Genomic DNA, 25,001 nt, shown 5'->3' with positions numbered 1-25,001 from the left:
TATACTCTTGTGTGGTAGCTGTAAATATACCTGCCCTCGTGGGTAGTGTCTGCCAGGAAGTAGAGGACTAGGTAGGTTTTACCGCATGTTTATATACCACCAGCTGAATTGGACTAGGGAGAGGAGACCAGGATGCCCAAATGTCTTATGTTTGTGATGTGACATGTCATTCAGGGGTACACTAAGAGTTCTGAGGAACAGAGACTATTAGGTGAAGTTTGTTTATTTTACAGTAGGTTAAAAAAATAAAGTCAGAAATCTCAGGTGGGAAAACCCACACTTTAAAGTATGTCAGCCTGCTGAGTTTTTTATTGAGTTTCTTGCTTCAGATTTTCACCCAAGCAGCTGTCACAAGTGAGTCAGATCATCAGGCTGTCCTTGTTGGCCAGGAACACTGCCAGTGCGATAGCAATCATTACCATCAGCATCGAGAGCCATCGGCCACATTGCCTCTGTGAGGAGGGGGTGGGGGAGAGAAAGAGGCCATGGGTTGTTTGGAGAAGGTACAGGGAAAAATTATCTTCCTTCTTCCCATCCTAGCCCAGTGGAAAACCTTGGGTCAAAAAAGGAGAAAAAGCTTTTTATATCACTGTCTGTCTCACTTGGTCACTTCCTTTGGGATAAAACCACTTTACTGCTGGTCACTGGCCCCTAAGCCAGGATCACTGGCTTAGGGAACCATACCCAGCAAGGGCCAAATACTTAAATACTGATAAGAATAATCAAGGATGAAAAATAACTCAGCAAAATTATATTATTCTCTATTCGTATTCCTTAGTACTTTTGCTCTCTTCACTCTTGCCACTAGCTCATAATAGGCTAAAAGAACACCACTTCATACTTCAGCTAATAGTAAGTCTTTCCCTGTAGGCTCTAGAGTTCCATGAAAATTAGGCTTGGATGCATAAGCCAGTGTTTGCTGACACTTGCTATACTGTCAAGTATATAAACCAAGTTGAATGGAACAGGCTGGCCAGATGTTGGCACAGGCTGATAAACTTTATCTGCAAGATTTGGCCAAAGGAGGAACCGTCCCACCATCATCCAGGGCGATACGGGAGGATTGACCCTCTTACTCTGGGAGGCGACTGTTGACTGTGGTTCAGCTCTTCTCGACAGTGCTGCAGCTTACGTAGGCAGGACAGATACTCGTCACTGAGGTTGTCTAACTCCGAATGCAGTTCTCTGCACTGGGGGGAGAATACCACCAACATCATCACTACCAGTTCCTTCTGGGACAGAGACCAGGTCGGGGCGAGGGCCCCGTGTGAGTTACCCCTTCATTCGTTTGGAATTTTTACCACCATCCTCCCTTCCCAGCCTTTCTCAGAGGTTTCAGTTTGCCTTTTGACTGTCTTACCTAGTTTGTCTGGAATGTGTTCATTTAAATGATTGATTATAATGCATATTATAATATTACATATTATACATGTCAGTGCTCTCACGTGATTGTGAATGTGCAAGAGCTTTGTAAATGGGGGCACCAAAAAATGAAATTCTTCTAGCACAAAAGACCTGGGGGTGATCTTAGTACAAGCATCTTCACCAGGATATAGTTGAGTTGCATGTGAATACTTCTGGGGATATGTATGTTTCCAAGTCTGTAGATGGAAAGAGTTTTATTATTTAAAAGATACTATATGTATAAAGTTTTAAGATAACTGGAGGACAAAGTTTGAGGGGTTAATATGTTTATTAAATGTGTTTGAGTTTAGGTTGACTTTACAAAAGGTAACTATTTGATAAAACCTCAAATAGCAGTTGGTATAAATGAAGAAGGGAAAAGACTGACAAATTATCCCACAAGCAAAGACATTTTATAAAGGCAGATGAATACCTGCTGGCATCCAGTCACAATTTAAACTTTGAAATCTTTGCTCTCCGGCTGCCTCCCAGCAGTTTTCCCTACCATTGTGGGATGATCCCCTCACCATCTTTTTTTTTTTTTTTTTTTTTTTAAGATTTTATTTATTTGACAGAGACACAGCAAGAGAGGGAACACAAGCAGGGGGAGTGGAAGAGGGAGAAGCAGGCTCCCCGCTGAGCAGGGAGCCCGATGCAGGGCTCAATCCCAGGACCCTGGGAACATGACCTGAGCTGAAGGCAGATGCTTAACGATGAGCCACCCAGGCGCCCCGATCCCCTCACTATCTTGAGGTCACCATCTCACCTCTTTTTCCTTGGCCTGGAGCTGCAAAGTCTTCTTTTGCAGCTGGTCTCTGAAATCCCATTCTTTCTCCTTCCCTGTACCCTCAGGTTCCACTTCATTATGGGAGGGCTTTGGACTCCACACAGGCAAAGCCTGATCTAAAAAAGCAGCCAGATTCTCAGTGATGGTGAGGTCCATACCTCTGAGGGAGGGCCCTATCACTGAGAGAACCCTGGAGTGAGGGGAAGGGAGGAGAGGGAACAAGGGAGGACCTGTCCCTGACGAGACTGCAGAGTAGAATTCTCTCACTTCCTCCCATTGGGACCCTGCTCAGTCTTGACACAGAGCTGGAAATCGAGCCCCTTACAGGCAAGGTTGGCATCTTACTTTTCTTTGTATCCCTAGTCCTGTTTAATGGCATATATTTCTAGAGAATACTTACTAATTAATTTTCTTTTGTGGTATTTCTAGTAGGTTTGCTGGTTGCTTCAATATAACTAACCCCTTCTCCCTTCTGGCCTCATTTCAGTCTTGAAAATGGCCGTCCTATCCTAGAATTCATCTTCCTGTGGTTAAAGATGGCTTCTGAGCCACGTGGCAGCCTTAGTCTTGGTGAAGAGAGCACTGAACTAGGAGTCAGAAATTCTGGATTGTTGTCTTAGCTGTATCCTTAATTCTTATGACTGTAGACTTTCATTTTCTTGCCCATTCTATGTGGGTATCATAATTCCTGCCTTATCTTTTACATAGTGATTGTGATGAGAAAACAAAAGTTTTCTTTTGTTATGCACATGAAAAGAAAATTTCTTATGCACATGGAGTGCATAAGTGAGGAACTTCCCCCTCTAACCCCCATACATGATGAATTCTTCTCAGGGAGCTGAGGCAGCAGATTCTTGAGGGCTAAGAGTGAGGTGACTTGCATGCAACATGGTGTGGACTTGGGGAGTTGGATGTGACTTGGAAAGTCAAGTGTAAAAATTGACATTAAATCCTGAGTTCAAAATCAATTTATTGAAATGTTCAACACAGACATTGGTTTTCAGAGAGAGTAGAAATTCTTTTCACAGTTTATATACCTCTCAGGATAGGAGGCTAACTGGTTAAAGTGTTCTCAAAGCCAATGATCAGTCCTTAAAAAGCTCCCCTGGATCCCTGCCTTAACAGACTCCTAGAACTGCCTGGGACTCCAAGAGGTCATGTAGTCCATCCCCTGTTTCTAGGCAGGCAAGGAAAGATCACTAGCTTAGAATTTGTGGAAGTAAATTTGCTGACCTTTCTTTGTTAAGAGTTTCTCCTGTTCTTGAAGCTGTAAGGATTGATTCTGGAGCAGACCTGTGGGAAAACACAAGGAACTTGTCTGTACTAGTGTATCTACTGCAAACAGTGTCTTTTCAGAACTTTGCTTCAAACCTTAATTATTCAAGATGTTCCCATCTGTTATTGGTTGAATTGTGTCCCTCCCCGCCAAATTCATAGGAAGTCCTAACCCCTAGTACTTCAGAATGTGACCTTATTTGGAGATAGGTTCTTTACAGAGGTAACCAAGTATTTTAGAATGTTAGAGTGGGCCCTAATCTCATATGACTGGTGTCCTTATAAGAAGGGGAAATTTCAACACAGAACTAGATTGAAGACATCTGAAGAAACATTAAGGAGAAGAAAGCCATCTACAAGCCAAGGAAAGTGGCCTGGAACACATCCTGTCTTCAAAACCCTCAGAAGGAATCAGCCCTGCCCACACCTTGACCTTGGACTTGTAGCCTCCAGAACAAAATAAATTTCTGTTTTTTAAGTCACCCAGTGTGTGGTATTTTGTTAATGAATACATCGTCCTTGTATCTCTTCCTACCATGTCTTTACCTTTAAGTCTCTGCTTAACCGTTACCTTAGAAGAAAGACTTCCCCAGATGACCCTGTATGAAATAGCAACCGTTTTCCGTTTAACCTGCTTTATTTTTCTCCATGACAGTTATTACTACCTGACACATACTTAATTGTTCATAGAAGCTCCCTACTTTATTGTAGAGCTAACTTAGAATGTAAGCTTCATTAGGGAAGGAGCTGTGTCAGTTCCGTTCAGCACTGTATCCTCAGTGTGTATATCTAAAGTGCCTGGCACTTGGTACGGGAATAAATAAAAGCACCATTTTTGAAGTGACTCCTGGCCCATTCAGCTCCTGCCCTGTAGGTGCTCATAGTCTGCTGGTGGCTGCCTTACTCTTAATATTCATTGCACGAAACTTCTCTGTTGAGGTGTCAGAGTTTAAGGTGGTGGGCACCCAGCAGAGCTATTAATCGAATCAGGTTCTCCTAGTAGGCAACTGCCTACTTTTTAATGAAAAGTCCCTTTTCCTCTTTGGCCTCTACGGGTAGTTTTGAAGTGGGCTGAGGCATATGTAGTGTGAGCTGATTTTCTGAACCATTCCTAAAGACAGAAGTCTATAGGACATACTCATGTATGTAATGAATGTCAATATATAAAATAACTGCCTTAGAAAACCCAATGTTTTTTAAAATCTGAAAACCTGGGGGAAATGGCAGTTCTGGGGGAAATTTGGGTGGTTGTCATTGGCATGGAAGGAGAGAAGTAGAAAAGAAAAAAAAAACAAAACGGGCTAATATTAACTTGTGAAGAGCTGTGTAAATGACCTCACTTTCCAAGAAGGTCTGAAAACATGCAGAGGTAGAGGATATCAAAGACCGGCCCCAGACCCCTCCTTTGGATGCCTTTTGTGGGGCACGAACCCTGGGAACACCAAAGAGCCAGCTGTGTTACTTTTGAGAATCTGGAAGGGAACTTACTCTGCAGCTGCTGTACTTTGGCCACCAGGGCGAGTTTCTCCTCCTCTGACCTCTTCAGTTGATCTGAAAATGAAATAATGCAATCTGAAATAGACGAACCTAAGACTTAATGAACCCAACACCCGAGAAGGGGAGTTAGTCGTAGGTGCTGTCTTGTCTATGGCCTCTGATGTGTGCCAAGTGGAAGTTCCTCTCCTACTCGTCCCCGATCTGGAGCAGTAAACCAGATCCCAAGTACCTGGGATGTCATCGGCCTCAACATCAGGTTGAATCAAGAGTTGTATTTGCCCGTGATTTGGTCATCATGGCTGACACAGAGGCTGTGATGGGACACATTCCCTGTGCCTTACGTTTCAACTGACCTTTCCCTTCCAAATTAGAAATGCAGCCTTGCCACGTGTGACTGAAGTGGGAGCCATGACCTGGCTCAGAGGGACTGGCTGGAAAAGCAGGCCAATACTACCAGACCCGCTAGCACAGCACAATTCCTCTTCCCGCTTGGATGATTAAAGCAGCCCCGCCTTTCCCTCGAGGTAAAATGAAATCACAAACCCAACCAAAGACTGAGGCCTTCTCCTCCACCCAGCTTCCTTTCTCGGCTTGCTCAGCGAGAGGCTTCCCAGGAGGAGAAGAGTACCTTGAAGGTGCTGGGTATCCGAGTTGTACAGGTCTCTGTCCCCCTGCAGGTGTTCAATCTTGGCCTGCAGTTCCTGGTGCTCATTCTCCAGAAGTCGCAGAGCCTGGTTCATCTGTAGGTCTCTACTGTCTGCTCCCTGTAAGGAGGGGGGCCCGACACAGAAGCAGGTCAGTGCTGGGGCGGAGGTTGGGAACAGATCCCATGGAAGAGGAAGACTAGAATTTTAGAGATGAAGTATTAGGGAAATGGAAACACTGGGATTTTTTGTTTCTTCCCTCTGCTCTATTCCTCACATTTAATGCGTTAGACTTTTTGATATTTCACAAGGGACTCATTTGAGTCAGGCCCAAATTAAAGAATACCAACCATCACTTTTTTCGGTGTCTTCACATTGTCTTTACTTCTCGTTCTAACACTGTCAGTTTTTTTTCCTTTGGTAGGGTCATTTTTCTCAAAAAATTAAGGTTCAAAAGAAAAAGGCCTTCCTGAGAGCATGTGGCTGTATTGTATGGGTCAGCTGGGTTCACTCCTTTGATAAGACTCACACGCGCTGGCCTATTAATTTGGCTACTCAGGTTCTTGCTTCAGGAAAATGGTAGAGGTAAATTTTTGATGTGGGTCCTCAAAATTTCAAATCAAGTAAGTAAAATCTGTGAAGAGAAATAGCTAATATGTATGGGAGGCTTGTCTGTGCCAGGCATTGTGCTACGTGCTTTGTAATGGATTACCTCAATCCTACAACAATCCTATGATGTAGGTACTACTATTAGCCTCCTTTTGGAGATGGGGAAACTGAGGCTTAGGAGATTAGTTAACTTTGACAAGGTAACACCGGTTGGAAATGATGGAACCCTTGAGAATGCCAAGGGTCTACATTAATTGCTTAAAAATCACATTGGCAGGATGTTAGTCAATATTCAACCTCTAAGTTAGTGATGCTTGTTCCATGCCAGTGGTGGGCATTTCTGAGCTGAATGCTCTGCTGGGTTGGGGTGCAGAGAGTGGGTTGGAGTATGACAGTAGACTGATGAATATTCCAGTCCATCCCTTTGCATGTGGATGGTGTCGTTCGGTGAACACTTAGTTCATTTGCATGAGACATCCCTGCTGAACTCACAATTAGATTTAAGGGCCCAAACAGTGAGTCAGGTACAAAGTGGGCAGTAAGTGAGGAACTGAAAGCCAGATGCTCTCAGGCTGACTTTGGAACCCCCATCCCAGCAGCAGTTTCTGTCCTCGCTGCTGTCACTGCCCCCGTCCCATAAGCCCTGCCTTCTCTCCCCATGTCGCCACCCCAGGGCCTGGTACCTGCAGTTTGGACTGAAGCACATGGAGTTGGCTCTCCAGCTCTCTATGCTGGGTTCCCAGGTTCCTCCAGTCCTCCTTCAGAGCCTCGTACTGGCTCCTCCACTCTTCACACTTCTGCTCAGCCAGAACCAGGGACCGCTGAGGGGGTGGTCAGACAAGAGGAGGGTGCCTTGGGGGTTCCAGGTAGTTGTGCAGCTGGCTCCCATGCTGCCCAAAGCCACCCCGGGGTCCCAGCCCCAAGGATTATGCAGCATCCCTGCACCTGTGTGCTCTGCAGTTGCTGCTCCGTGCTCATTTTCTCCTCCAGCACTTTCTGCAGTGACTCCTTGGCCTTCTGCTCATAGCTGTTTTTCTGGTCTTCCATCTCCAATAACACCTTTTTCATTCCCCAAGGCGAGTAGTTCTGTAAATTTGATGCAATTCAACAAACACATATTGAGCTTCTGTGTGCCAACCCCTGAGCTGGGATACAGAAAGGAAAAGAATTTTCTCCTTGCCCCCAGAGCAGAGATACCAGTAATCTGGTGGGTCTTCTTCCAGGCTCAAGGTGGGCAGGGAGAGGGTCCCAGGTGATGAGGGAGGTAAGCGGGGTTAACACAATGCTCTAGGCATATTGGGCATGCCCCAGGCCTTCTAAGGGCACTTCAAATTCAACATTTCCAAAGCCAAGTCATCTTTCTCACCCTATTCCTTTCTCCTGGGCTTCTTATCTCAGTGACCAGCATCATCACCCACTCAGTCTCCCAAGCCAGAGACCAGGGAGTCATCCTTGATTTCTCTGACTTTCTCCTACTAATCAGTTGTTCATGGAGCGTTGTCAAATCAACCTCTTTAACAACTCATATCTGTCTCTTCTCCATACTTCCTGTCATCTCCTTAGTTCAGACTCCAATAATACTATTATATGGGTCAATGCAATATTTTCTCTATCTTCAAGACTTGAAGCTAGAGGGTACTTTCTGAAATGTAAATCTGATCATGTCACTCCCTGTTTAAATCTCTCGGTGACTAAGGATCAGGTCCAAATTCCTTGGCATGGCTCCTACTTATAAGCTCAGACTTTGATTCTATGCTACTTCCACCCAAGCTGAACTGTTTGCAGATCCCCTAAGCACTGTGCATTTTGGCATTTGCCTTTGTCCATATAGCTTCTGCCTAGAGCATCATCACCTACCCTTTTCACCTGGTTAACTTCTACTCATGCTCAAGGTTCAGTCCAAGGATCATGTAAATTCTGATAAATCTTGACCAGTCACCCCTATCCCCCAACTCATTATGGATTAGGTAGCTTTTCTTAGTGTTCACATAGCATCCTCTGTAAGTCTCTATCTTCCCACTCTATTGACTCATCTGTGTCCCTTATGGGATTGTAAACTTCAGGGTAGAGAACATGCTTTTTTTTTTTTTTTTTAAATCTTTGTAGCTTCAGAGATCTAAGCAATCTCCAGTACTCTCAATGTTTTTAAATTCATACATTTGCATTAAAGAAATTGTCTTGACTTCAGGAATTAAGAAAAGAACAGCTTTGCAAATTCACTTAGGGTCTTCCCTTCCCTATCCCTTTCATCTTTTTACCCTTTGATTCTGGAGAAGGCAGGCAGCTTTTACTGTCAACTCTGGGTTATCCCACTGAATAAACAGTAGTCCAGATAATGCACATCTAAGGATCAATATAAAATCATTTCCATTTTGATTTGAAATCATCTGAAAATTTGGATTTAAGTGTGAGTGGGTCTTATGTTCTTGGAATTTTCATTAGAAGCCAGATCCAGGAGCTATTGGCTGAGGTCATACATGGGTATATCCCAGTTAGTGGACTTACTCATGCTGGCCAGCTTTACCCCCCACTGAAAATAAATAGACTGGCATTCTGGATTATATGTTGGTATTTTATGAGCATGGTTGGCATTATTTAGTTAAAACAGGACATACTAAAGGAATAAAAGTTGTGGATCAGCAAACCTATATGTAAACTCTGTTCCCCCATAAGACCTCAACTGTGCAACCAGGTCCATCTTCTCTCCCTAACTCCACATGCTTCACCTCATTCTCTTATCTGACATCTCACCACTTGTCAGAAACCCATCACTTCTCAAGTGTGAAAGCTGATTTCTTTCTATCTCTTTCTATCTCTTGATCTTAATCCAAGATCAAGCCAATCGAGAGTTTACTGAAGATGGATAACAAGGCCATAGAGAAGCCAAGAGTCATGGCCTTTTTTACTTGCTCCCAGGGATTGTACTAGACTAAAGTTGCCCACGGAATGGAAATCATTTTGTAGGACTTTATTATAATATCCAATTTATCTGTTCAAAGATTGGGACCTATGAAGGTCTATCTGGGTGGTGAGAATCTTTACCTAGGGCCTCTCCCTACAGTTCCAGGTATTCCTTAAATTCCCCTGCAGCTGGCAAAGTCCTTGATGCTGGGGTTCCTTCTCAGGGTGCAAAGGAAAGACCACCAGGAAAAAGGAGAAGAGGGTGGGTTGGGGACCAAAGTGAAAATGGCAAAGCTAGAACCAAGTGAGTAGAAATGGGTGCATTCATCTCTATCAGGTATCATTTCTAGAGAGTAGGACCGAGGTTCAGGCATTCTCCTTCAATTCTGGATTTCTGGGCTGGAAGTGTCTTCCAGAATGCTTACCTGGGTACAGGTGTACAGCTGGTTTTCTAAAGATCTCAGTTTGCCTTTCAATTTGTCTTCGTTAAGCTGGCCCTGGAGCAAATGGGATGAGTTAATGAGTTTGGGCCAAAATGTAGCATGCAGAGTTTTCTTCTGTTTTTCCAGCTTACTTCCTAGAACATGGTCTGTGCTCAAGCAATGTTTGTGGAACTGAACTCTTTCAGGAGGTAGGGAGGAGGAAAGATGACAAAGAAATAGAAGAGGATCTTTTCCTCTTTCTCTGGAATAGGAGAAGGAAGAATCAGACTGGCCCCAAGTCCTCTCTGTACCTCAAGGTTCTCTATCCAGTGGTTCAGGATATCATAGTAGGAGTTCACCTGAAGGAAATCTTCTAAGCTCTCTTTTTCTTTCCTCCTTACCTCTCTCCCTTGTCTGTCTAGGCACTTCTATATTCCTCATCTCCTTTCAGTTTTGTACATGGACCTTTACTTATAAAGTATAGGCCAGTAAGACTAAAGGAGTCTCCACATTCCCTTCCTTATCCCCTGTCATGGGCTGAATTGTGTCCCCTCCCATTCCTCTCTCCCCCAAGTTTATATGTTAACATCCTAACTTCCAGCACCTCAGAATGTGACTGTATTTGGAAATAAGGTCTTTAAAGAGATAATTAAGTTAAGGGGCACCTGGTGGCTCAGTCTGTTGAGTGTCCAGCTCTTGATTTTGGCTCAGGTCATGATCTTGGGGTTGTGGGATCAAGCCCGGTGTCAGGCTCCCTGCTCAACATGGAGTCAACTTGAGATTCTCTCTCTCCCTCCTCTCCCCCCCACCGCTCTTTCTCTTTCCCTCTCTCTTTTTTTTTAAATCTTGTTTTTCTTTTTTTTAAAGATTTTATTTATTTATTTGACAGAGAGAGACACAGCGAGAGAGGAAACACAAGCAGGGGGAGTGGGAGAGGGAGAAGCAGGCCTCCCACGGAGCAGGGAGCCTGATGCGGGGCTTGATCCCAGGACCCTGGGATCATGACCCGAGCCGAAGGCAGATGCCCAACAACTGAGCCACCCAGGCGCCCCATCTCTTTCCCTCTCTTAAAAAAAAAAAAGATAAGTTAAAATGAGGTCATTAGGGTGGGCTCTAATCCAATGTGACTGGTGTCCTCATAAGGGAACAGAACACCACGTGAAGACAAAGGAGAAGACAGCCATCTGCAAGCCAGGGAGAGAGGCCTCAGGAGAAACCAACCCTGTCAACACCTTGATTTTAGACTTCTAGCTTCCAGAATTGTGAGAAAATAAATTTCTGTTTGGTTAAGCCACCCAGACTGTGGTGTTTTGTTATAGCAGCCCTAACAAACTAATACTTCCCCTCCTTGCCTCCCCCACCTTCCCCTAACACACACACACACTGGATTCAAGATGAGAGTGGAGCGCCTGGGTGGCTCAGTTGGTTGAGCGTCTGCCTTCGGCTCAGGTCATGATCTCGGGGTCCTGGGATCGAGCCCAGCATTGGGCTCCTTCCTCAGCGGGGAGTCTGCTTCTCCCTCTGCCTCTCCCCCTCCCCCTGCTCGTGCTCTCTTTCATGCGTGCTCTCTCTCAAATAAATAAGTAAATAACCCTAAAAAAAAAAGATGAGAAATTCTTTAAGAAAGCAGGAAATGGAGGAGAGGTATCAAGGCAGGGTGTGTGTGTGTGAGGAGTGGTGGTGGTGGTAAAAGGGCTTCCCAGAAAGCCATGTTCTATGTAGTCATAAGCAGGGTCGGTTTAATGCCATTTTGGACATTCCAAGAAAGACACTAATCTCAAGGGTGAGGATGGAGAAAGGCAGGCTGGAAGAGCCTTAATCTGTTTCTCAGTTTTTCAGTCTTTCAGCTGAGTAGCTAACAACCTCCTTGCTGCTTTGTTCTTTCCTCCACCTGTAGTGGTCTCCCTTTTTACCAGGGCAGGGTTTTGTTCTTCCAGCCCTGAGTCTGACTTAAGGTTGTATGTGTGAGGGGGTTGGGGAGAGGGGAGAGTGCCATCAATGAGAGCCGGTTTTCCAGAGGAAAGGCTGTGGGTCTCTAGCAAGAACCGATTTTCATATCCTTTCTCTGGCTTTTTCCAACCAGGCCCTTTGAGACACTTGTGAGGTTTACATATTACATTTCTCTCCAAGCCTGAGATGCCATATCCCCTTTCAGTCAGGCGGCTTGGGTGTTTGGAACCCTCATAATGTTTCTGGTCTACAATGGCCTGGGTGCAGAGGAGGGAACTCTGTTTTGAGGTCTGTCCCCTTCACTGAATTTCAGGGCACCTGGGGGAGGCAGGAAGTGGTATCTCACAGCTCCTGTTTTGATCTTGTTTGGCTATTCTTCTAACCCTGAGAGCCAGGGGGCGCCCCCACCCTTTCTGCTTCCTGTATTACTCAGCTGGGCTTTGCAAAAGCAAAAAGCTTTGCCAAAAATAATTTTTCGAAGTGCCTCCTGCTATTAATGTTTTTCATAATGTCTCGTGTGAGAGCTGAGAGTCCAGGATTTGGCATGTCCAGTAGCCCCAGGGCTTTGGGACAGATAAAAGAGATGGACAAAGACTTTCATTGTTCTGGGTTTTGGACTAACTGGTAAAAGAGCTGCATTCCCCTGAGTGGCCTATTCACTATTAATCCATGGGTCCTGAAATCAACTCCTTCTGCAGCCCCATTTCCTGGTTCAGATCTCTGCATTTTCCTTGTGCCTAAACTCTTGGTATGGCAGAATGTAATCAAACCCACTGAGTTTAAGGTTTATCTTGCTGTAGTTTGAAAAGAAGACAGACAAGCCCAAAGCAATATCCTTACATTTTTCCCCCGTCTCCTACTCTTTTTGGGTAGCTCCTTTCTCCTTCCTTACTGTGGTTTTAATCCAATATTTTGCCTCTCCCAACTGTTTTTGTATTTTAGCCGTACCCCAGATTACTTTTCCATTCATGAGGCAATAGAAGACAGTTCAGGAGAGCCCCTTCAGTGGGGATGAAGGACCACCCAAGTCTGGGGCTTGAAAAAAATCTCTTGTCCACATCTCCACCTTCCCAGACTCCCTGAGGCAGGGAAGAAAATTGTAGCCAAGTTGTTGCAAATGGGGCATATAGTTTCCTGGTCTGAGCCCCAGCCCCCATTAAGCCCAGTGGTACAGTATGTGGGAAGAAGCACTCTTTACAAGCCTACTGTGGACCTTTTTTTTTGGCATTTGACCCCCGGGAGCCCAGGGCTCAGAGAGCACAGTACCCCCGGTTGGAAAAGGGAGCAAGATGAAGGCCATACACACCTGGTGCTGGTCTGAGGGCTTCAGCTCCGGCTTCTGCTTGGCTTTCCCCAGCCTCTGATCTGTTCTCCAGAAACACTACCACCTCACCGCATAAGGGCCAGCCCACAGCTCATCTCTGCTCTAGCAGAGGTTGCTTAGGGCTCGCAGCCAATCCCCCGCTGTGCTGTCATCTCAAGATCTCGTTTCCACTTTGCAGAACTTAAAACCCAAGTGTGCCCTGCTCCTGTTTTGTATTGCCCAACAATGACAGCTTGCTTTTGCCACTGCCCAGCTTGTTTCTGCTCTGAAGGTTGGACCCAGCCCTGGAGTCTCAGCAGTGCCCCAGGCGCCGTCCCCTCCAATAGGCCCAGAGTCAGCTTTGAGGTGGAGGCAATGGAGGGAGCTCATTCTTGGGGTTCTCGCAGAGTTTGTGGTGAGCTTCCCTGCATGTGAAGTTAGAGATTCAAATCACAGGGGCCAAATGGAAAAAAAATAAAGGCCTGAACTGGGCTGAATGTCAGTCCCTGTTTTGGTCACATTCTTCCAATTAGTTTTCCCAATACCACAGTCTGGGGCTGTCCTTCCACTGAAGTTGAGGCTTCCATGGCAGGGGTGGAGGGTTGGATAATTTTGTTTTGGGGGAAGCAAGAACTCTTAACTGAAAAATCTATTTTTGTGAAAAACAGGAAGCTGGGGGGTTGATGGGGAGGAGGAAGAAAAGCAGGGTGAGTATAGGGAGGGGTGGGAAGAAGGGAGGGAGAAAACCACAACCAGAGGGACTTCCGCTCACGTGCGCACTGTGGAGTCAAACTGCCTCCAGAGGTGACCTTGGAAATGTCTCCCGTACCCGCCAAGCTTGCCATGACTTGAGCTCTTAGTGTGCCTTACCCGGGATGTTACCACAGGCCACTTCCACACCCACCCAGAGCCACAGTCCTCACTGTTGTCGTAGATCATTTCAAAACACAGATGTGATCATTCATTTTCGACTCACTTCCACAACTGTTTCAGTGCGCGTGCTGCCCGAGCGCTACTGACGGAGCTCCTTGGGAGGATGGGCCAAACGTTGCTAAGTATACGACTTCAAACCCAAATACAGTGTCCTCCCATTGCTCCCCTGCCGATTGCCTGGAGCAGTGTTTCTGGGGATAGCATGTATTCTCAGGGATCTGTGATACATATGCCTTTCATTTAGGAAAGAGTCTCTATGTTATTTAAGTTTGAGATCCCGTGTCCAACAGAACAATTTTAAGCCTCATAATTCCAGAGACGTGTCTGAAGCCCTCCCTGGTCTTACTTTTGGAACTCCTCTGTCACAATCGCTTCATTTTCAGCCACACTCTGCTACACCCAATTGTTCGTGACACAGAGGCCTGTAATCATTCTGATTCCTTTACTTTAAACACCCTTTCCTTTCTGTTTTTTCTTCCCCCTCATCATTCCTACCGTTGTAACTGGTAAACGACGCATCCTTCCCGACCCAGCTCAAGTGGTCCCTCTTCTTTGGAGCCTACCCCGTTCCGCTTCAGGCGGAATAATTGTTTCCTTCTCTTTCCTCTGCGTCCCATTTTAGAAACCACTGTTACAGCTTCATCACGCTGCATGCGGGTTATTTAGTACACGTCTCTCTCTTCCTGGTTGATATGTGAGCTCCTCAAGAGCAAGAGCCCTACTTCTTTTTGCCCCTGTAGCACGGGGCTCCACACAGAGCTGAAACTTATCAAATGTCTGCTGAATAAATGAGTGAGATGATCTCAAATTAGTTCAGCACCGGAAACCACCTGGCATGCACAGCTGTCTGTCCCAGGCTCCTGCTCTGCTGATGAAAACAACTTCCTTGACAATCAGAAGCCCTGAACATAGACACTGAATCCCGGTACAATGACATGTGAGGAAGGAGGACTGAGCTAAGGAAGTCTCTTTTACATCACTGTAAACTTCTCAGTCTTGTTCCACACTCTCCAGCCCATCTCTCTGTCTAAATACAAGCCATCTATACTGCAGGATTAGATGTTCATGGCGGCCTACGAGGTGGTGCGTTCTCTTTGTACGGGGTGCTCTTTGCTCCAGTGGCAGTAGCTGCCTGAATAGCATAGTCTAGGGGGCTTCACCGTGGGGTCCGAGGACCCCTGGGAGTCCCTGAGGCCCTTTCACAAGTTCTATGAGGCCTTTCCTTTCCCAGCTATGTATCTGTGTGAGGCTGGATTTTCCTTCATACGCTTCAACCAAAACAATGTATTACAACGGATGGAAATATGAGAATCTAGCTGTCTTCTGTTCAGACTTTAGAAAGATTTGCCAAAGTGTAAAACAGTGCTATACCCCTCACTATTTTTTTGGAAAAATAGACTTATTTTTCATAAAAATATGTAATTTAGGTTCACGTGTAATGGGTTTACTATTGTTATTTAAAAACTTATACACATTTTAAGATTCCCATTTTCGTTTCTAATATGGTAAATCCTAATGCGGTAAATATAAAAAGTTATTTGGGGTTTTCAATAAACTTTTTTAAGAGGATGAAGCAGTCTTGAGATTAAAAAGTTGGAAACCCATTATGTTAGACTATATCACGCCTCTAGGTCTTTGCCTGTGCTGTATCCCCAGCCTAGAACATAGTTCCTGCTTCCATATTAGTCTGGAAAATACTTATGTAATTATAAATATTTCCCTGGTTATTCTCTTCTCTGGAGTCATTCCTTCCTTCTTGGGTACTATTATATCCTGAAAACGTTTCTCTTATTTCATTTCTCATATCTCTGCATTGTTTAGGCATCGGTCTCTGTGACAAAACCACAAGCTCTCTAAAAGCAGGAACCCTGACTAATTAATCTCATGATTTCCAGGGCTCAATGCAAAGAACATGATCTATGAATATTTGTGGAATGAATGGACTAAAATAAGGAGGTCTGGATTTTAGTTCCAGTTCTGCCTCTAACTAGCAATGTGACTTTGGGCAAGTCACTTGACCTCTCTGACACTCAGTTTCCTCACTGGTGAAATAAGAAAACTTAGACTACATGATCTCTAAAATCCCTTCTCACTTTGACATTGATGTCAAAGCTGAATAGTAGGTGCATGATGGCTTCTAGTTAATGCTAGAGTGAATCCCTTGCAAAAAAAGTTGACATTTACCACAGTCAGTAATAGCAAATGTATTGGGATCTTCCTTCTTTTCTTCCAACAAATTGAGAAATGGGAATTCTTGCCAATTTTGGTTCTGGGTCTTCCCTGGGTGTGGAGCAGCATGACCCCAGCTAATGACTCTGGATTTAGCTGAGCTTTCCCATATATTTACTGTGACATGTCTGACCTCTAGGTCTTAGCACCCCCTACCTCGCCTCTTCAGTAGTGAGAAAACCCCTTCTCTTGCTGGGATAGTATGGAAAGAAGAATAGAAGCCTACGAGCTTTGTTCAAACAAAGATTTCATTCCCTTACCTTCCAAGAGCTGTCAGAGGCCCTTATCAGAGTGGACAGTAGGTCTTGGAGAATCACCATTTTCTGTTTTAGAACCAGCTCCCTTTGTAGGGCCTCCTGGGGGGCAAAATGCAAGAAGGTACGATTAAACTGGAGGAGGAGGGAGTAGATGGGGAAGGAGCTGAGAGGAGAGTTCACATGTTACTTACTTTGAGGTACTCAGAAAGCTGGATGATTTCCTAGAGAGAAAGAAAAAAGATATTCAAGAAGACTCTGGGTCCCCTGAAATCCTGGAACACAGAACCAGAGCCAGGACTAGGTTGTGTCAAGTAAATTTTCTTCCTTGGCTCAGACAGAGTCCCTCCAGGTCCCCGTGTCTGTGCTCATCCAGGAAGAAGGTGCCCCTCCATTCCAGCTGTGTTTACCATGGAATTCCAGAATGTCAGACCTTGGAGGACCTGAGATACCATCTGAGTCAACCTCTTCAAAGTGAAGATTTTCTTACCTTATCTAGAACTGCAACTCCATAACTGGGAAGAGAAGAAATAAAAACAGAAATGACAATGGATCAGAGAAACAAGCACATCAGGAGATGGTAGGTCATTTCCTTCTCTGATCTCTTCTGAAGAGCCAAAAGGGTGGGTCAGGTCTTCCTTTCTCTGTTAATGTGGACATGGAAGTTCATTGTGTTCCTTCTCCACATACGGGGTGAGGGTTCAAGCAAAGCTTAGAAGAGAGGAACGGATGGTATGTAAGGAAGCTGGGGGCAGGAACATGGAAGGTACTCACTTGGTTTGCTGACTGGCATCATTCTTAATCGTTGGCTGGGCTGTTTCTGCCTTTGTCTGAGTGCCTGAGTGATAGAGGATAAGATGATTCAGAACCCACAGAAGAGGAAGTGGGAAGGGACAGGAACTGTCCACTACCAGCAAGCTGAGCCTGCAGGCCCCAGTGAGTGAGGGAGGCTCTGTTCTTACCACGGTGCTGTTGGGGTGGCTTTTTGGTGGGAGAGTCCTTTGGTGAAAGGTCCCCGGCCTGGGAGGTGCGGTCAGCCAGATCCCTCCGGGTGCCTGAGGGAGGATGACGCTGGGTTGGAAAGACCTCAGAGCTGGTCCCTGACACCTAGAAAGCAAGTGGGAGATGCTGAAAGCCTAGAGCCTCTTAGAGCATGATTCTCCAGCTGACTGCAGAGAGATGAACCAGTGATCAAGTTTCTGGTCCAGAAAACCAAAGTAACCCATTCAAACCTTGAAAACTACAAAGTTGTCCCCGCTCCTGCCCTCCCTCGTCCTGGCTGGTGGGAATGGTCCTTCCCAGGCCAGGCAAAGGGGGAGCTGGATTTGTCTCTCCTGACTTTCTCTAGAATCCCAGGTCTAACTTGTTTGGTTTCAGCCCCTCACACAGCCAGCATGGTGCTGTGGAGAAAGAACTGGTCTGAGAGAGAGGGCATCTGGGGTCAGACCCTGCCTTTTCTACGAGGTCTCAGTCTCCTGTCCGCATCATGAGTCTGTGTGACGTAGATGGTCTCTGAGGTCCCTTCCATATCCGAGAGGTGGCTTCCTTCCTCTCAGTGATGGCTGGAATACTGCTGAGGTTTTGTGTGACGAGCATGTAGAGCAGGGTTGTGTAGGGAGGGATGTAGTAGCAGTTGTCACCATCTAGTCCGCTCTTTTTTTAATATATTTTCTTCATACATACTCAAAAATTCTACGGTTGTAACAGAACACCAAAAGGTGAAGGAATGCCTGTGGTAGCCAATCATGCAGACTGACTTGATCTCAGTAAAACTTCAATAACTGATAGGCTTAGAGGAAGTTCTTTAATTAAATGCATTTTTGTTCTTTTTCTCCTTAAAAAAAATTTTTTTTAAACCAAAAGTGTTCAGAAACCTTCTTGCCATAGAAAGTACACAGTTGGTTTTATTTCACAATCGGGCTCAAGGATCGTTTTTCTGAACAGCACCTTCTATTGTGGATGACAGATCCACTAGGTAAGAAGCCCTGATTGAACTTCTAGGCTGGGTATGGAACCAGGCCAGGTACTTCCAGGAAATACAGCGGACCCGTCCCCACTGTCCACAGGCTGACAACATGGATAGGAAGACACAGATGGTTTGCTGGCTGAGATCATCTCAGCACACCCTGATTTCTGCCAGCACTGCTTCTTCCCAGGCCAGAACGATGGGTTCTCTAAGTATTATTACACAATCTTAGAGGATTTATAACCTCATTAGGACCACAGAGAGCAGAGGTGGCCTAGAAAAGCCAGGAAAAGCTTACTGGACCAGATAAAACCTTCACTGAATGAATCTAGTACAAATGGAATGGTCCAAGTGAAAGAGAAAAGGTAGGTAGGTACAACAGCCTCACAGAAGAGCAGAGGGTTTTGTGTGTGTGTGTGTGTGTGTGTGTGTGTGTGTGTGTGTTTGTGTTCCTGAGAGGGGGCACCAAGAAGATGGGCCTGTGTACCTGGCATACAGTAAGCACTCCATAAATATTTGTTGAATGATGTATATATAGACTGCCCAAATTTGAACTGATAACTAGGCATTAGCAATGGAATTGTTTAAAATCTTTTTTTCTTCCTTAAAAGGCAAGTGCAAAACAAAAAAAATAGCTGAACAAACAAACAAAAACCCAAACAACAAAAATCTCTGAATGAGTTTAAGTGGCTAAGGGAGGTGACTATATTACTGAGGAAGCAGGAACTTAATTTAAATTGCTTTTTAGTGAGTCTGAGCCCACTCACATGCCATTGTACCTCTGCCCCTGTCCAGAGCAGCGTGTCCCCTGACATGACCCACCTGCTGTTGTGGGGAGGAGATCCTGTGGGCCCAAGACAAGGGTTCCTTGAGGTCAGTTGGCTGGCCTGGCCTCCTAGAGGGACCTCGCTCCTTGGCTCTGGGGCTCTGGGCCTTGCCTTTCTCCTCCACCTCCAAGTTCCTCCTCCTGAAGAACTCCTGTTGCCGTGCTCTCTGGAGCTGCTCTCTCTGCTGGATCCTCAGTGCCTTCCCCACCTGGCGGCAAGTGGTCACATTGGGGCGGCAGCGGCGGCTCTCACGGGTCTCTTGCCGGCGCTCACATTTGGCCTCATAGCTCTCAGCCCACCGGGCCAAGCCAGGGGAAGGCCTGGGGTCTGGGCTGATCATGATGACCTCCTGAGCACCTGTTGTGCTTGGCTTCCAGTTCCTGGAATAGCTGCCTGGGTCTGCCAAATGCCAGGAGGGAGGAGAAGGGGAGGGGTCAGGAGATGGGCAGAAAAATGACTGTCTCCCTGGACCAGGGGGCAGAAATAGCACAGTGTCCCATACATGTGGGATGAAAACTGATGAGGTGATGGTGTTGAACTGGGAGTCAGGACTCCTGGGTCCAGGCTCTATACTAACTTTTGCTTTCCTCTGGCCTATGTTTCCCCTTCTGCAAAGTGGAAAGATCTCTTTGGCTACCACTTCTTCCTTGACCTTCCTTGACCTCACCCTGCCTCTAAGTCAGGGGAACCTGAGAAATAATTCATGAAAATCATCATGAGCATATAGCCTTTTGGATGGCAGATAGGGATGTGTTCATTTTCCAGAGACTTCTAGAGAACCAGGTAAATTGGCTCCCTGTTCTCCAATCTAAAAGGAAAGCCAGCATCTTTACTGCTCTCTTGGCCCAAGTTGATGCTAAGATAGGTGAGTGATTCTTCTCAAGGCCTGGAAGGATAACCAGACCTCCCAAATGGGGGCCAGTCCTGTGACCACCACACACTGCTGTCTTCTTAGCCCTTAGTAACTAGCTTCTGAGTCTGGTCCTCGGCGTGGTTTAGGAGGGAAACCTCATGCTAACTCCTCTAGTCATGGAATCCTGACATTGGCCTGTTGGTTTTCACTCCTGGCCCAGGACTGGGCTCTCACCCTCAGGAGCACATCAACTCAAACCAGTATTGGCTGAGGACCTGCCATCTGCCCAGTGTTGACCGAAACCCATTTCAGAGCTTCCAGCTCAATAACTCTCCAAGCTGAAGGTTCCATGCTTTAGAATCTCCTTCCTGTTAGGGCTAAGTATGCTGCCAGGTCTGCTCTCCTTAGCGCAAACAGAGATTGTGCCATCAAAACCAGCAACCACACGAATGATACCTCAATAAGGCTATTATAAACAAAAATGAAACAGATGAAAACAGCCACCCCAAGTCCCCAGGGAACCAGGCTTGGTGTACAAACCATACTTGCTGCCTCTTTACACAGTCTTACCTGCTATTCTTAGAACCCCCAACTCTAACCTCTTCTTCCTTCTCTGTGCCCCCACCCCCCACTCTCCCTCACCTACCTTCTGCAAATTTGTTTATTCTCCTAGAACTCTCTGGTAGCTTGGCCGAATTGGGGCTGGACTTGGCTGAGCCAGATTCTGATCACTGGAAATTCTGGGCCCTGCTTCCACTGATCACTGGAGTCAAGCCCAGTGGATGATGAAGGAAGAGGGACTCCCCCTTCCAGCTTCAGCTTCTCCTCTCTGTCCCACAATGTCATTACCCACCGCCCGGGGAATCCAGTTCCTGGATAGGTCAGAGAGGGCATCTCAGCTTCACTGACCAGCAGGCAATTGGCAGCTCTGGCCCCTTGAGTTTATTTGTAGGCCAAACAGACTCAACAGGTAGCAGCCTCTCTGTCCTTTCCTTGGAAATTTGTTGCCCATCTGGCTCAGCCCAGAATTCTCTGCAGGATTCTTACTCTGTCTCTGATCATACCACTCATTCCCTGGGGTCAGTCATGGGTGGGGCTGTCTCACTCCAGGAGAGGGGTCTTGCAAGGTCAAGCCAGGCATGCTCTCAAATGCCTGATGCGCGAGGCGTGGAGGGGCATACTCTGGTCTTGGGCAGCGCAGACCCCAGGCAGAACTATGAAGTTGTAAATGCTTTTCTCTCATCTCATCCCTGGGCAGCTTTTCCCTTTCTTTAGGCTTTTCTCCACATTCCTACTCTGTAGGGTTCCCTGATTTCCCACCTGCCACTTCTGTTATTTAAAAACAGAACAGGATCTAAAAGGCCCATTCATATTGAATTATAAATGACTGAATGGAGGAGACTCGGGATTATGTACAGGTGAGCTCCATGTCTAGAATCTACCCTTGTAGTAGCTTAAGCTACAGCCCCTGGCTCTTCTGCCTTGATCGGGGAGGCAGACAGCCCTGGCTCCCGGCTCTGTCATCCACGACCTCTGTGCTTTCGGACAAACTATTTAACATCTCTAAGTCTTAGTTTTTTTCGTTTATAAAATGGGACCACAACCTCCCTTGTAAGGTTATAAGAATTAAAGAAAAAAAAGGCCCATTAAGCATCTGGCACATACCACACAATAAACGTTAGCTTTTTACAATACTAAACAAGGATTATTACCCCCGTCTTGCTGATCTTGGTTCTTAAAGACTTGGTGCTGTAAGACCAAGGCCTCCAGCTAGACTAGCCCTCCAGGATCAAGAATGCCTCATCCTTCTGTCCCCCACCCTCTTCTCTTTGAAGGGGGTACTGTTTACTACATGGAGGTTGAAACCACATTTACTGCTCTGGTTCATCTGACCTCTGGGTGTGGGCTATGATGATAAAGGACTTCTCTGTGATCTGGACACAATTAGGCCCAGCAGAAAGGCAAAGAAGAGGTGGGGTGAAGAATCGGTGTCCAGCCTGTCTGCATCCCACCATTAAAACATGGGTCGCTGGGTCCCTGTTTGGCTCCAGGGAATCTGAGGGCTTTGTAGAGGGGGCAAAGCCTGTGATTATGGAGAATCCTCCTACCTTCCTGCCGGGAGGAGCCAGAGCCCGAGATAAGGTCCCCCCGGACCCTGCCAGGCCGCGATCGCCAGGGCACAAGACCCCAGACACGCGGGGCCGCCTCGCTCTGCTTCCTGAGGGGCAGACCCTGGGACCTGTTACCCAAGCAGGGACTCGCAGTACAGAGGCTCCTTACAGAAGGGAGCATTCCCTAACCCCCACCCCCCACCCCCACCCCCGTAGGATTAGGTGCACACAGCTGAGTGGCATCCCATCCAGCTTTCAAGGATGTCTTGAGCGGTCTGACTTGCTTAAACACAAGAAGCCACGTGGGATGGCTGACTGACAGGGATGGGCTGCAGACAAATAGAGAACTGGTCCCTGTGTAGTTCAAAGAGAGGTCACTGGGCCACTGCCCAGGCTTTCTGGCATCTGGCAGCATGACAGGGCCTATGTGGAGCTTGGGGAGGAGGTGATACAGGCACAGGGCGCCCTGCCACAGGGAGAGGTCAGGGTGTGGCCCTCACCTGACAGTGGTTTGTTGCTGCTTTCCAAGTGGGTTCCTGCTTCCTGCCTGTCGTGTGCAGCGGATGGCTTCCCTCAGAGGTCGGGTCATCCGATGCAGAGCTCCCAGTGTGAGCTGAGGGGAGAAGGGCCTGCACCTAAGCTGTGGAAAGGCAGCTTGTTGTTTTGGGAACTCCTGCTTTGAAGGCAACCGTAAAAAGTCATTTAATTCATGCCCATCACTGGGTAGCTGGCACCCTAACTCGTCTGACTCACTCCTAATGTACTCTAACGGACAGAGCAGAGGAGCGTTTGAAGCTGCGCCCCTGGGCCGTGGCTAGTGCCTCCGGGAACCAGTGCAGGATGCTTTCTTGATTACCCCATCCCCAACACTCTTAAATTAACACATCTGCTTCTGTGTCTCCCCCTTGAGCCTAGGGAAGCTGGGATGACAGATCATCTTCCCCACCCCAGAGTCAGAGGTGCCTAACCTGGACACAAAAGCATCCTCCTCATCAGTTACCTTGGGTCCCAGGCTCCAAACCAAGCAGCTCAGGACAGCATTCCAGCTCCTGGGCAGATCTTGGCTCTGGTCTCAGATGGGGCAGGACAGCAGCTGAGTAAAGTGCAAGCTCTCAATCCATGGCTCTGGGCCCCCTTAGCATTTCCCTTCTTCGTACTGTCTTTCTTTTTGCACAGCAACCTTGCTGAAACAGGAAACAGACAAAGCCACAGTGCTTGCTCACCCCAGTTCCTCTCTCTCGCTCTTGGGCACAATCTGAGTGGGCCTCTAAGCCCTTGAGGCCTCTGGGGCTGGGCACAGGAGCTCCTCCCATCTTTGGGCACCCCAGCCACCCTGTCTCTGGCTAGTGGATTGGTGTGAGCTCTCAGTTGGTTTCAAATCCAGACCCCCTTCTAAAAGTAGACAAGGATGGGACTCTAGGTCACATCCAAACCTTGCAGTTTCTATAAGGAGGAAAATACGTTTCTGACCTAGAAGAGACGTTCCCAGTATAGGTTTTCATGTATATCAGGTAGCTGTCTGTATAAAGATTTTCTTTCCTCTGGTTACCTCTTCCCAATCCTAAACAGTTGTGAAGAGTTTCTGCTCTTCCAAAGTACCTGGTATCTTTTTCATAATTCTGGAATGAGGCCAGCTCCAAATTTGCTCCTTTCTGAAGTAATGTGGGGGAGGGGGTGTGAAAAGGTGATGAGGGGGTGGCTAGGGAATGATAGGAGCAATAGCAGAAAGAATCTCATAAAAAAATTTCCAATTGACTAGGAAATTTGGGGGAAAACTAGAAAGAACTGATGTCTGTGCATTAAAAAGAAACTATTGCAAACGATATTGTCAGGAAATTCACAAGCAGTTCAGGATAAGAAGATGGAGAGGGAACTGTATTAGGACAAGTTAACTAAGTAGCTTTGTAAGCGGGTGCAGTAAACCTTGTCTGAGTGGTCCACTTAATATGGCTTCTATGAATTCTAAGGCTTGACACATGTGAAGGGTATAATGAGACTTTTAAATAGCTGTGATAACACTTATTAACATGTGGGGAGTATGTCACAATGTTCTCCAGTGCCTACCACTTCCCCCATTCTCTGAGGAGGAAAAGGACAAGGAGTGGGGCAGGGAAAAGCACAGAGGGTGGATTCTTAAGCACTAGAGCTGAAGGCAAACAATGTTCCCTCAGGATGAGCGACAAGAGCTCAAGATCCTGGAGCCTGACATATGGAGATGAGAGTGAGGAGAGGATAGAGAGGATAGAGAGGATAGAGAGATGAGAATGAGTAGAGGATAGAGAGATGAGAATGAGTAGAGGATAGAGAGGTTATGGCGGCATAAGAAATTTTTTTTTTTTTTAAAGATTTTATTTATTTATTTGTCAGAGAGACAGAACACAAGCGGGGGAGAGGCAGGCAGAGGGAGAAGCAGGCTCCCTGCCGAGCAAGGAGCCCGATGTGGGACTCGATCCCAGGACCCTGGGACCATGACCTGAGCCGAAGGCAGCCGCTTAACCGACTGAGCCACCCAGGCGTCCCCGGCATAAGAAATTTTTATTGGCATGGATGAGTGAGAGGGTTCTGGTGGTTCAGGGCACTCGAGTATAAAGATTGTAACAGGAATTCCTATGGACCAACTATTTGGACTCCATTAAAAATCAGAAAGAAATGTGTATGAAGATCAAAATCCTTTTTAGGATGCACTCAATGGGATACTACACTGATGATCACATGAAAGGTAAGACGATTACCTTTGCTTTCAGCCAAGAATTCTGAGAGCCTAAACAACACTAACTGTATTCACTAACACTCTATTTCTGGAGATATTTGCTCCCTAGTAAAATTAGCTTATTTAATAGTCTTATCTTCTTTCTGAAACTGGCAATTTTCCTTCCTGGTTTAAACTGTCATTTCTTGCCACAGCCTTGGTTAAACTATCTCAGCTATTTCACAGATGGCCTCATATTCCAAACTGAAATATCCTCCAGAGCCTTTTCTATACATTTTATACATTTCTATACTTACCTTTCTTACCTTTTTTAATTTTTAAATTTT

The 25,001-nt window shown here is 46.3% G+C and overlaps 1 protein-coding gene across 3 annotated transcripts; it reads right to left on the bottom strand.

The window, feature by feature from the left end:
- Positions 1–334: 334 nt before the first annotated feature.
- TRAF3IP3 (TRAF3 interacting protein 3) lies at positions 335–23,150 on the bottom strand. Of its 3 annotated transcripts, none has more exons than XM_032393186.1 (17): positions 22,966–23,150; positions 22,466–22,605; positions 18,997–19,400; positions 17,171–17,315; positions 16,983–17,046; positions 16,699–16,723; positions 16,403–16,432; positions 16,215–16,310; positions 9,543–9,614; positions 7,162–7,302; positions 6,900–7,037; positions 5,592–5,727; positions 4,955–5,017; positions 3,425–3,484; positions 2,171–2,307; positions 1,077–1,190; positions 335–452 (listed from the first exon to the last, which is right to left on the bottom strand). In XM_032393186.1, exons 3-17 carry the CDS (start codon positions 19,339–19,341, stop codon positions 360–362), a joined length of 1,659 nt encoding a protein of 552 aa, XP_032249077.1. In that variant the 5' UTR covers positions 19,342–19,400; positions 22,466–22,605; positions 22,966–23,150; the 3' UTR covers positions 335–359. The 3 variants fall into 3 exon arrangements, with proteins under 3 accessions (XP_032249077.1, XP_032249080.1, XP_032249081.1); XM_032393189.1 differs by having other exon boundaries at positions 22,466–22,578; XM_032393190.1 differs by lacking the exon at positions 22,466–22,605.
- Positions 23,151–25,001: the final 1,851 nt, after the last annotated feature.

Source organism: Phoca vitulina, unplaced genomic scaffold, assembly GCF_004348235.1.
Source record: "Phoca vitulina isolate PV1807 unplaced genomic scaffold, GSC_HSeal_1.0 scaffold71, whole genome shotgun sequence".
NCBI lineage: Eukaryota > Metazoa > Chordata > Mammalia > Carnivora > Phocidae > Phoca > Phoca vitulina.
This window is presented reverse-complemented; position numbering and strand designations above follow the sequence as displayed.